Source organism: Solanum stenotomum, chromosome 7, assembly GCF_019186545.1.
Source record: "Solanum stenotomum isolate F172 chromosome 7, ASM1918654v1, whole genome shotgun sequence".
NCBI classification, from domain to species: domain Eukaryota; kingdom Viridiplantae; phylum Streptophyta; class Magnoliopsida; order Solanales; family Solanaceae; genus Solanum; species Solanum stenotomum.
The window spans coordinates 56434922-56448366 of NC_064288.1; the positions used below are offsets into that span (position 1 = coordinate 56434922).

General features: G+C 32.0%; 2 protein-coding genes across 3 annotated transcripts; both read left to right on the plus strand.

Moving 5' to 3' along the window:
• Positions 1-3648: 3648 nt before the first annotated feature.
• On the plus strand, positions 3649-9390 carry LOC125871768 (probable anion transporter 3, chloroplastic). The gene is made up of 8 exons (XM_049552433.1): positions 3649-4198; positions 6357-6583; positions 6809-7160; positions 7287-7331; positions 7579-7725; positions 8140-8277; positions 8385-8418; positions 9084-9390. The coding sequence occupies exons 1-8, from the start codon at positions 3779-3781 to the stop codon at positions 9251-9253; spliced, it is 1533 nt and encodes a 510-aa protein (XP_049408390.1). The 5' UTR covers positions 3649-3778; the 3' UTR covers positions 9254-9390.
• Positions 9391-12037: 2647 nt separating this feature from the next.
• On the plus strand, positions 12038-12948 carry LOC125871692 (uncharacterized). 2 transcript variants are annotated; one of them, XM_049552336.1, is made up of 2 exons: positions 12038-12281; positions 12446-12948. In XM_049552336.1, exon 2 carries the CDS (start codon positions 12465-12467, stop codon positions 12801-12803), a length of 339 nt encoding a protein of 112 aa, XP_049408293.1. In that variant the 5' UTR covers positions 12038-12281; positions 12446-12464; the 3' UTR covers positions 12804-12948. The 2 variants fall into 2 exon arrangements, with proteins under 2 accessions (XP_049408293.1, XP_049408294.1); XM_049552337.1 differs by having other exon boundaries at positions 12039-12281; positions 12453-12948.
• Positions 12949-13445: the final 497 nt, after the last annotated feature.

A 13445-nucleotide genomic window follows, 5' to 3' on the forward strand; every position in this document is an offset into this window, starting at 1 on the left:
ACTATTTGGCCATATATCATGGTAATTTTGGGTTGATAGATCATGTTCATTAATTTGGGAATTAGTTTTACGATAAGTTTATTTCATATTTGATTGTGATAAAGTATTTCAAAAATAATTATTTGAAAATATGATATTATTTTTATTCCACAAAAATAAGATAACAATTCTAGTATTTGGACTCAATTTGTTGACTATGGAAGGCGGTTTCCAAGTATAACCCACCTAAAATGGTTGGTGAGGGATCTGCCCTTAGCAAATTCTTTTAAAATAAATTACTTAGGTAAATTGTATCATTTTCATCGTTATATAATATTACATGTTAATAATTTAAAAAATAAATCTATAAATTAGGACATATAATAAAAGTATTATTAAAAATACAATAAACATAAAATATATATTTTAAATAATAAATAATAACGACATAATCGTTTCAAACTAATCTTACTATATCGTGATTCAATCGTTTGACTGGTAATATAATTCACTCTTTCAAAAGGGTGAGGACGCATTCACTTAGAAATTCAAGGGAAATAAATAATAACAACACAATTATATTAAATTAATTAATTATATGATGATCGATCGTTTGACTAGTAGTATATCACTCTTTCAAAAGGGTGAAGACCCATTTACTCAAAAATTAAAAAAGGAAATAAATAATAACGATACAATCATACTAAAATAATTTTACTACATGATCTATTGTCTAGCTAGTAATATAACATTATCTTTCAAAAGACGAGGACCCATTCATTGATAAATTCAAAAGGGAAATAAAATTGGTAGGAAAATGTTGAATTGACTTTAATCGAGATCATCTCAATCTCACAAAAAATATGATCAATATTTTATTGGTTGCGATTTTTTTTAATAAGTGAATTTATAAAGGTTGAATATTTTTCTCCAGAAAAACAGATTTAGGGGTATTTACAATTTGGATAAAAAATGATACAAATCAAAAAATCAAATCAAATTAATTAAATAAATCGATTTTATTTGGGTTTGAATTTGGTTTGATTTTAAAAATAGATAGTATTTGATTTGATTTAGATTTTGTACAAAAAATTGAAGAAATAACCAAATCGAACCGATAAATTATATACATTTATTTTACTATTATACATGCATAATATATTATTTTTGTAAACAATTTTAAATATCTTAAATATGTTTTCATCAAAATTTATTTATGAAAGCAAAAATGTCATAGACTCGTACATTTATCTTATCAATTTAATGTATGATGTATATAAGTGTCTATGATAGTTTTTTGATAGGACTAGGAATACATTGTCTCTTCCTTCTAAGCCAGAATGATGAATTTTGAAGTTCTACTCACGGTAAATTAAGTGATCGAAACTTCTGCAGTGTTAATTGTTCTAACTATTTTTCGTTTCAAATGAATTGTTATCTTTTTCCCCGCTTTTGAATGAATATTTTTTTAATGTATGATTAATAATTGAATCAAATCGAACCAAAATTGATAATACTTAAATCGATAAATATATATTATATTTAGTTTTGATTTGATTTTAATAATATAAGAACCAATTAAATTAATTTGATTTTAAATTTGACCAATAACCAATCCAAACTGATTCATGAACACCCGTATCCAAAAGATATAAGATAATACCTTTTCATTGATTCTTAAAAAAATACTTTTAACTAATTCAATGGGGTGGGGGGTTGTTGGGAGTTGACCTGACTGGCCTTAAATAAAGCAAAAATATTTTTTTAAAAAGACAAAAACATTATTTGCCTTAGTCAAGTCCACGTATTGCCAACGTGTCACATTTCAAATTCTAAACAACTAAAATTGCATGGACGACATTACCCTTTTGCAATGTCCAATTCATGCAACCACTTTTGAAAATAATTCTATTATATTTAATGATACTGATATTTGAGTTAATTATTAAATAATGTCGTAGGGTTTGATAGTAGATTTTAAATATTTTTTTGCAAGCGGTTAACCATAAATGTTGAGATCATATTTTAGAAATTTATCTTCATATGTAATATATTTAATCTTGGAATTTGATCGAATTTTGAAATATAAATTTAAATATTTTCAAGTTCTTAAAAACTAACTTAGATTCTTAAGAGAAATTTAACTTACATTTACAAAATTTTAATTCGTTCAATTTCAAAATCTCAAATTTCATGTTCAAAATCTATGACCAAATGAGAACTGAAGCAGTAATCCATATTTAGTATTCAACTCTAATTTGACTTTGAAAAAATTATAATCAAAAACTAGTTTTAAAATAATAATAAAAATATTCCAAAAAAGTGAATAATTCTCGTGGCTGGCTCATTTTGTCTACAACTCGTATAAAATTTATATGAGAAAATATTATTTAATTTTATTTTTGAAGTTCTTTTATTGAAATTTAAATCCTGATTATCTACCTGTTTTATTCTAGCGATACCTCTTATTTTCATAGTCAATTTCAACTATATAAACATTTAAAATGTGCCATATAGTGTGAAAATATTCAATTATTTTATTTTTATTCAATCCATTAAGAAGTTATTTTATACCACTAATAATAAATTCAAATACCTTTTGCCATCTACCTTTTCAGGGTGTGAAAGGTTAGGTGAATCTAGAGAACTTAGATAGATTTAGCATTTCATAATTAGTAAGTAATTAATTAAAGAAGGGAAAAAATAGAAGCTTGTGATTATATTTTATTTTCATGGGGACAATTGGAAAGGCCAATATTTCTTAAAATACTAATTATAATATTATCAATAATTGTACTGATTTAATCGCATATATCTTCTCTTACCAAAAATAAATGAAAAGATTTTTTTTTTGTCCAATTAGATTTTAGAAATACAATTTTTTATTTTAGACAGAGCACAAGAATTTTTGATTTTTTTTATGTGATTGTGATTTTAATTTAATTAATTCAATTATGACGTACTGCATCATTAACAAATACAATTCCATCACAATCCGTATATGTAATTAATAGTTCTTGCTTTCATATTAATTATGTGACGTGTGACAACCTAAAACCTTCACTCATGAAAATAAAATAAATCATAGTCAATGTTTTAATATTACATTATAGTAAAAAGATTATTTTTATATCCAACACATACATCAAACTATATTACTTACTTTATCAATGATAAAGGTGGTAGATTAAACTAATTCATAATAGTTACATACGTATTAATTAATTAAGGTTAATATCTATTAGGTGCATATACACTGTGGATAATATCTTTGAGATGTTTTAGATTGTTATAGGGAAATGGTTTATATCCATATCCCACGAATCAAACGATCCAAAATGTTATCACCAACAACAGTACTTTTTTTGTCTCATTTTATGTAATACATTTAGTTTTTTGAGAGTTATACGGTTTAAGTTTGATCGTGAATTGAAACTTGTTTGAATTTCGTAATTCGAAATGTGTCACATGAATTGGGACGGAGGAGTAATGTTTTTTTGGTTGTTAGGTAAACTTTTTAAATGGACGAAAATACCCTCAAAGAGCAAAAAGTCCTACAAACTCACCAACTTTCAACGCGCACGCAATTTCCCCTTCCTCCTCATTTCTTTCACCAGAAAATCAATCTCTATATATAAATGCATCCAATTAACCCTCTTCAACAACCCCAATTTCATTACATATTGTTATAGTTAATAATATCAAAATGTTTCATATAAAGAGCTTGTTATAGGAATTTACATTACAACAAAAAGACTCATTCTTTTATTCCTTTTATTCAAGATTCTTCTTCTTCCCAATGGAAGCTGTTAGATTTAGCAATAAAATTCAATTACATTCTTCATCTTTTTCAAATACCCATTTTGGATTGATCAATTTTAGGAAAACCCATTTAGGATTTCAGCCAAAAATTCAAAAAAAATGGAAAAGTTTGAATCTTTCTGGTGGTGGAGATCAAAGATTGAAAAAGGAAGTTTTTTTGGAGAAGAAGCAGAGGGGATTTACTGTGAAGTGTACAGCAGAGGGGATAGAGAGGGGAATGCTTGTTGGTGGAAGAAGTGAAGAAAGAGAGTTTATGGTGGCAGAGAGATTTAAAGTGGTGGCTTTAATGGCTTGTGTTATGTGTTTGTGTAATGCTGATAGAGTTGTTATGTCTGTTGCTATTGTTCCTTTAGCTGCTAAACATGGATGGAGCAATGCTTTTTTGGGTATTGTTCAGGTACTTCTTTTGCTTATTTAATGGCTTCTGCTCTTATTTTTCTTATAATTGTGCTTTGAATTGCGAGAGTCTATCGAAAACAGCCTCTGCACCTATAATTAAAGATAAAAATAAGTTTCGCGTACATCCTATCCTCGTACCAATGGTATCACACACGGTATGTTGCTGTTGTTGTGATAATATTGAGTGCAATTCCTCATTATAGTTTATTCCAATATTACACACTTGGGGTGGGGTGGGTGGGGGAATGAGGGGGACCAGTCTTTGTGGTTGATCAGAATGGTAGCTGTTATTTTCCTGCCAAGTCTGCTAATATAAAAGACTGAAACAATGGAAAGCAAGAAAAGCCTAAGATATGGTCAGCTTGCCATGCTCACCCTCCTCCCAAGTGGTGTTAGCTTATAACTCTTTTTTTTTTTAATGACTCTGGTATCCGGGCCAGCTTTCGCACATCTTGACTAATTCCATTGGATAGCTGCCACCTCCCGCCAGTATCAGGTACTTGGTGACTCTTTCCAACAAGGCTAGGATAGATGGGAAAAATTTGTGTACGCTGAGTTTTGAACCTGAGAACTCAGGTTTCTCAACAAGTGTTAGCTTTTAACTCTTTCAAGTGGAAGATTGCAAATTGTTTTTTACCTTTAAGGAGATGAACTTTCATTCAAGTTACGTGTAATGGTCAATAAAGCGTGTGAAAATAATCATTTAAATCCCAGTTGAGATAAAAAAAATGATAGGTGATTTTTCTCATATTCTTGAGCTTTAGTGGATAGAGTTTTGCAACAACTTGTAGGCGGTGAGACTTTTAAATGAGATGAACTCTAAAGAAGAATGTGTATCTGAGTCATCAAGCTTTGTCTGCTAGGAAATTCACATTCAACCACAAACTGGGGATGGATTCTGATCTGGGTGGGACCTCTATCCTGGCCTTTTTGTTGTATTTCTAAGAGTTTAGTTGCTGTTTGGGTCCCTTTGTTGGCTTTATTAAAACTTAAAAGCATTTTCCTTGCTCCCAAAAAGGGATGTCACTTTCCTGTTATTTCTTTAAACAATTTGCTATTTAGACTAATTTGCATGACTATTTCACTATAAACTTGTTATCTTTTACCAGCACAGCTCCGCGTAACTTTGACCTACCAAGTTTAGGTAAATCGGAAGAAATCATGTACTAATGTTTTTTTTTGTTTTTAGCTCTAAATGAAAATTTATTCACTTTATTGACCCTTAAGTCACAACCTCCTCACCTTAAGGACAAGTCATTTTCCTGCTTCTAAGATTAGTTGGTAGAAGATACATATCTAACAACAATTGAAAGTGAAAGCCACCTACAAACCTTCTTCATTTTCAGCACTATCTCTCCTTTTGTAGTAGGTCTATTACTCATTTAATTTATACATATTACCAAAATGTTTTATTAATCATTTCTTTGAGGGAGGCCTTTTTTTCTACTGGTAGCTTTGGAAATGAAACTTTTAACTTATTTTTCTTTTTTGGTGGAGTATACAAGACAAGTAGGCACAAAAAAGTTTTACTTACTCTATTTTAAATTGATTGTCGTAAGTTGATCTTATAGTCAAATTTATACAATCTGACCAGTGAAATATTTTTTGTTTATCGATTTAGTCTTAAGAATTTCAAGAAAAAAACAAGAGAAAAGGAAGAAAAACAGTCTTATCTTATTACCTTACAAAAAGTTCCTCTAGTATAATTAAGGCATTAAGTTTTGGATGCTAATGTAATATTGATCAGACCTGTAAACTCTAGTTGTAGCACTGTAGATGGGCAGATGATTGCGAAGAATAATTCTGGACACATCATAATTATTCCAAGTATAGTTATGGTTCATGCTTGAGGTTTCTGTTATTACACATCTTTGAAATAGGAATATTTATGCTCCAAACAAAATTTATTAGTGATTTAGGTTGATGCAGTATGTAATGTCAGTTGGATATGTAATGGTCTTGTCGTTAGAGCATCAATTTAAAACCTAGTCAGCTACTGCTGCTTCAGTATAGAGTAATATGGTTGGGCTGCCCATCGTTCATACATAGCTAGTAATGCCAAGATTATTGATAAAGAGTTACAGCAAGGCATTGCATTTATTGAATATATTTTTATGTCTATGATGCTGATGATGAAATAATTGTCGCTTTGCTAGTCATCTTTCCTCTGGGGTTACATATTTTCCTCGGTGATTGGAGGAGCGTTAGTTGACAAATATGGAGGAAAGAAAGTGATTGCTTGGGGTGCAGCTCTTTGGTCTCTGGCTACTCTCCTTACTCCATGGGCAGCATATCACTCCACAATCAGTCTCTTGGCCATTCGTGCTTTCTTTGGTCTTGCTGAAGGAGTAGCTTTGCCTTCCATGAACACTCTTTTGTCCAGGTAATTTGAATTTCTCATTGTAGCATAAACACCTAGCAACTTCAGTATTTTTTTTAAGTCGCCTCATTTTTGACTTGTGGCAAATTGAGAATACTCATAAATACTGAAAATGCTGACTATAGCTTGAAATGCCAAAATTGCGGAAACCTATGATTATGTTACTGAAAGAATTTTTTCTTGCAATTTCAACGGTAGCTGAGTTTGTATGTGCCTCCAATTATGCAGGTGGTTTCCATGCCATGAACGGGCAACTGCTGTTGGAATATCCATGGGTGGTTTCCATCTTGGAAATGTTGTGGGTTTGGTTCTAACCCCATTATTTATGACCTCAGTTGGAATATCTGGTCCGTTCATCCTTTTCGCATCTCTTGGACTTCTCTGGCTTACAACATGGATTAGCCGGGTAACAAATGATCCACAAGAAAGCAATTCTATCACTAAAGCAGAGTTGAGGTTAATCCAAGCAGGGAAATCAGATTCTTCTTCTTTAAAAAAAGGAGAACTTCCACCACTGCGACTGCTATTGTCAAAAATGCCCACTTGGGCTATTATCTTCGCTAATGTCACTAATAATTGGGTACCCCCTCTTTCTATGACTTGGTTCTTTATTGATATTAGAACATAAATGTCGTTACTTTTGGTGATAAAATGTTGAACTTTGAAGATTGTTTAATGACCTTTAAAACTCTTTAACTTGTTGCAGGGATATTTTGTTCTTCTGTCCTGGATGCCTGTTTATTTCAAAACGGTGAGTCATGATTCCCTTGTTTAATCTGCCTTTTTGCCTTTGGCAACACAGAAGATCTTGCATGAGTTCATCTTGCTAAGAAGATTAAAAGAAGTTCCCTCTATATAATATGTTCTAAGTTACATTCTTCAACTTGTGGTGTGGTTGCAAATATACTAAGTGTTTTAGACTTGAGAGCCAATTATTAGAAAAACCTTGAAAGTCTTCCTGATATCTGTTTGAATGAAATTGTTTCCGCTGTTGCTAGGTTTTCAATGTGAATTTGAAGCAAGCAGCTTGGTTCAGTGCAGTGCCTTGGGGTACAATGGCAATCTCAGGCTATGTTGCCGGAGCTGCATCAGATTTCCTAATCAAAGCAGGGTACTCATTGACCTTTGTCAGGAAAGTCATGCAGGTAACTTATTGACTTCTCGAAACAGGATTCTTTTTCCTTTTTTATTGGGCTAAAGGGCAAGGGGAATCAACTTTTTCAGATGATATTATACTAAAATTGTAGTTTACATTGTCTATAGAGATCACGAAATAACTACCTATAATGATTTGGTGTTTTTTGCAAGAATTACACCTTCTTTGAGAAAACAGTCATGAACAGCAAGTCATCTATTACATTTATACAACACATGAGTAGTTCTTCATCTCCTCCCACTTATTCTCCTCAATTATCATTTATAGATATGAAAATTACATTGATAATCCACATTTCTTTTCTGCTAATCGAAGGGGTACTGCTAATCCAAAATCTTAGTCTACTATTCATGTTGTGTTGAACTTTTAATGAAATTCTCACGTCTTGTTTTAAACATTGCAGTCTATTGGTTTCATTGGACCCGGGATGGCTTTACTCTGCTTGAATTTTGCCAAAACGCCTGAGGTTGCATCAGTGCTGATAACCATAGCCCTGAGCTTCAGCGCTTTCAGCCAAGCTGGTTTTCTACTTAATATGCAAGTAAGGCAACATAACTCAATTGAATACACTTCTATAACCTCACAAGCCAATATTGATGCTTTACTTTGAAAGTCAATTTACTTAGCTTGTGTTTTCTGTTTGGACAGGATATTGCACCTCAGTATGCAGGATTTCTACATGGTATGTATTTGTACTAACTAATCTTACTTCTGCTACTCTAAGGGATCGCTCCATTGACAATCTAGTAGTAAGGGGATTATAATGCAGGAATTATTTATGCGGTGAATAATAATACAAACAACAACAATAACATATCCAGTATATTCCCACACATGGGGTCTGGGGAGGGGTGGGTGTACCCAGACCTTACCCCTTCTTTTGTGGGGTAGAGAGGTTGTTTCCTCAGCTCAAGAAAAACATATTCAAAAGAAATGCACGAGTCAAAAGCTATGATGAAAATTCGAAGAAAGAAAGGAAAGTACTGACTGTAGAAATAGTAAAGACAACCAAAGTAAAGAAACTCAGTTGCAAAATATGAAGGAGAGACAGAAAGTACTGGGAGGAGAGCGGTGAATAATTATACATGGATTGTCATGTATGAATTGTGTAATTTAAGAACATTTTCATCTTTAAATACTCTTATCTACGTATTGATAATATACATAAGTTCCTTTAGAAGTTAAACCAAAATTAGAACACAACGTTAAGTTTCCAGTACTACGTTCCATATACCAGTAATCAAACGTTGTATTAGTTTTATTGATGTTATACCATAAAAAAAACGTTGTATATGCAATATGGACGACCTCTATGTGCAGCTAACAATTTTTGTACTTGTGAAACAGGGATATCTAATTCAGCAGGAACACTGGCAGCTATAATCAGCACAATTGGAACAGGGTTCTTTGTACAGTGGCTTGGATCCTTTCAAGCATTCTTAACTCTCACTGCTTGCCTCTACTTTGTTACAGCCATCTTTTGGAATGTTTATGCCACAGGAGAGAGAGTTTTTTAGACTATATATTATCTATGTTGCTCAAGACTCTTCAAAAATGTCAAGGGTGTGTGTCAAATTAGCCAAAAGTGTATGTGCGGCATCGAAAGTGAAGAGTGTGTGCAACTTATTATATTATAGTCTAATATGATATATTCGTCATCATGGCTTATAAATTCATTAAGAGATTGTAGGAAGGACCACAAAGTACATTTTTTTACAAATATTCCATTTTTTCTTTTCACTCAAGTCTTAGGGATGAGAGTGAACAATATGTTTATTTATTTTTCATGTGTAGTTTTACTATTTTATCTTTTTCTGTAACGAAGGAAAGATGAATAGCTTACTTTTTTTTTTTTTATTCCTTGTATGCATCTAGTTATTACTCCCAGTCACATATCAGTTGGTCATCTTACTAAAAATAGTTGTCTATATTAATTGTCTACTTTGCTAAATTAAGAAAGCATTAATTAAAAATTTTCTTATATTACCCTTGCAATTAATTTTTTTTAGAAGTGTTCATAATTGTTTGTAAAATTCTCAAGAATTTTTTTTAAGTCATGAGTTAGTAAAATTATCTTTTTATTTATGATTTCTTAATATACGTGTCAAAAAGAAAAATGATCAACTAATATGAGATGGAGGGCACACTTATCGGAATCATAATTGTTCTACTATAATTCCTACACTCTGCAGACCACTAAATTTAAATGAGTTTAAGTTCTATGAACTTAGGTAAAAGAACTATTTACACAATCAAATTATTCAAAAGGTAATTACGGATAATCCTATTTAATAACATTAATTGATAATTTAGAATAAAGGGAAAGTAACTTGCTATAGTTGTATCATACTCTGATGGTATCAGGGATGAAGAAGTAGTGGTTCAGTGAGTAGAATAAGGGGGAAGTCGGGTAATTAGTTTGAACCGTGGGTCCAATTTGGATAAATACTTCCCCCAATGAGTCTAATTTGTGTAGTTTTCCTAAAGAAAAGTTGTAACACCTCGAAATATTCTATGCTAAGACTCAAACCATTCTTCATATGCGTATAAGGTCTTATCGTGTGATTCTTAAGTTGTGCTTAGGTGTTAAGGTCAATTTTTTAGGGTGAGAATAGATTTGGAGTTTAATTAAAGTAATAAGAACCATCTATCACAAAGTTGAGTTGAAAGCTTCCTTACAGATTGAGTTTCAATATAAGATTTTATTTGGGTTAACTTCAAACGATCATATCTCTTAAAATATGAAGAGTTAGGTCGCCCATAACCTATCAAACTAAAGGTTTATGAGTTTCTTTTCAACTCCATCAAGTTTACATTAATTAGAGTTGGGAGTAAAAAATTTATGCCTGTTTCAGTTAATCCTTGTCATGCAGTCGATGTTTTATGGCCGACACTACAGATGATGGAATGTTCCACGGTTCCAGAAACTTCATGCACGTGTTCCAAGGTTACTTTGGTCCTTTTCCGAGCTTTTTAGCCTCAATTTAAGTCTTTTTTGGGCGTTTTAAAGGAGTATATCATTCAACTAAAACACTCAAGTCTCCAAATTTTTTTCTCAAAACTCACATAGGGTTCCTTCCTCTTCTCCATCAAGAACCCTAAAACTTCCATGTTAAAAATTTAAAATTCAAAGAGAAGTCTTCCATCCAAGGTTTGCCCAAGTTCTTTCACTCTAAGAACTCCATAAAAGGATTTCTTTTCTCAAAATCAAGCACCAAGATTCCAAGATCAAAGATTTCCTCAAAGAAAACTAGTGTTCTTCCTCAGGCTCAAGAAAATGAAGTCCCCAAACCCAATAGCTTTATAATCAGATATGCAAGGCTATTCATAGTGTTGGACTAAGTTCGTATTCACACCCTACATTTAAATTCAGTTAGTAAAAAGATAAATCTAGGGTTCTACCCGAAGTTCCATGAATTCTGAATTCAATTTGTGTTTCTTACTCTGAGTTTTGATTTCTTAACTATTGTGACTATGGTATTTTATGTGTTTCGATTCTTGAGTTGTTGTTCATGCTTAAATTATCACATGAACCCTAGTTAATGAGATTTTTGTTGAAAGCTTTTGTCCGATTATTTACATAAAATTGAACAAATAGTCACATGTGTCCTACATGACATAATACACATGGTTAGTCATGTTGACACAAAATTGTCATGTAGGGTGTCACGTAGGACGAATGCGTCTATTTGTTCAATTTTATACAAGTTTAAGTGTTTACTTGTACACACCCAAAGTTAAAGGTCATAGTTGTCAATTGAAGTTAAGTTAAAAATCATGTTTATGTATTATGTCTTTCTTTTAATCCTTTTTTCTTTGGGTAGCAAATGGCCTAGTGATATTCAATTACCAATCCCCAAAGTCATCAAGTAACAAACTATTTTTTTAAAGTTATCCAACAAGTAACAAACTAAGAGTCCATTTGGATTGACTTAAAAAAAGTAGCTTTTAAGTCAAAAATAAAAAGTCAAACTGAAATGATTTTTAAGTCAAAAAATAAAAAGTAGGGGAGACCTACTTTTGGTTTCTGACTTATTTTAAGTCATTTTTTACCTTGTCAAACACTTCGTAACTTATTTTAAGTTATTTTTTATATTTGTTAAATACTTTCAGAAGTCAAAAACTGACTTAAAAGTATGTTTGACCAACTTTTAAGTCAATCTAAACGGGCTCTAACAAAAATGACAATGGTCAACATGGAAAAAACAAGATAAAAATGGGACCAAATCAACATATTTCTGAAATCTCATATATTCTTTTGCCATCACACATCTTTGATAAAAAGAAAGACCATTTTACTATTTTGAAGATGATAACTTCAAACCCACCTTTTCCTTTTTTATTTCTTTAATTTCCCAAACAAATAGTATTACCTAGCAAGGCCCACAATTTTACATCTTTTTTAAAAAAAAAATAAAAAAAATCAGATACTTGGTCAACCACACCAATTTTTATTGGATCTTGCTGCTAAAGTTTGTGTTTTTGTCATACCCAAAACCTTAATTTGTTGATTAGATTTCTGGGTTTTAGATTTTGAACTCCAAGGTATTGACCTTAGAGCCAAAACCCCCCAAGAGAATTGATTCAACTAAGCATTTTTGGGGTTTCTTGAACTGTTTTTCTTGATAAAATATTTCTGTATTATTGATGTTTGGTTCCAAGATCTGATTTTTAATCAAGAATTCCAATTTTTTGTTTGTTTGATTAAGTTTGCAGTTGTGGGGAGCTATGAATTTCAGAAGTATGGAGGAGTTTTGGCCTTACTACATGAATCATCACTCAAAACCAGCAACAAGGCGTTGGCATTTTGTTGGTACACTTTTCAGTATCTTATGCTTGGTTTACACAGTGCTGTTTAATAAGTGGTTTGTGATACTTGTGCCAATTCTTGGGTATGGCTTGGCTTGGTATAGTCATTTTTTTGTTGAAGGGAATGTTCCTGCAACATTTGGACACCCTTTTTGGTCTTTCTTATGTGATTTCAAGATGTTTGGTTTGATGCTCACTGGTCAAATGGATAGAGAAATCAAAAGGCTTGGCAAAAGGCCTGTTTTACAGGTCTATTAATGTTCTTCTAAGCTCTTTTGTCTTTGTTCTGATGGATATACTTGTAAGTGCATCAGCAAATGCTTTTTCTTTCTGTTCAGATTTACAGACTGATACTGGATTCTCTAAACTTGTATATAAATCTACTGTTGGTTGTCAACTTTGCGATGGATAGTGTTTTTTGCTATACTAGTTTTGTTCCTTGATGATACAAATCTAATATAAAGCACATGTTATGTATGACTTGAATTTTTTTATGCTACCAAGTAAGGGAGTGTAGCTCTTCTTACTCACAAGGTTGAGGTTCAAATCCCAGCCGAGTCATAATAAAGTTAAAAGTGTTCCTTGCCATTTGCCTAAGCTTTGCTGGGCAAAGTTTACCTGGTATCTGGTGGGAGGTAGCAGGTACTTGGTGGAATAGTCAAGACGAACACAAGTTTCCCCGGACACTGTTATTATTAAAAGAGTATGTGATTTGATTTTGTTTAGAACTCAATTGTCAAGAGGGGATTCAATTTACCATCCTTGGGCGAAGGTGGCTCAGCTACAGTATGGCAGTTTTCACTTACTCCCTTTGCTTGACTGACCTGATCGTGGAATGCTTAGAACCTCGACTTAGCTAAATTCTAACCTCAATGGTTCTGTAAAATCTTCTGTTATATC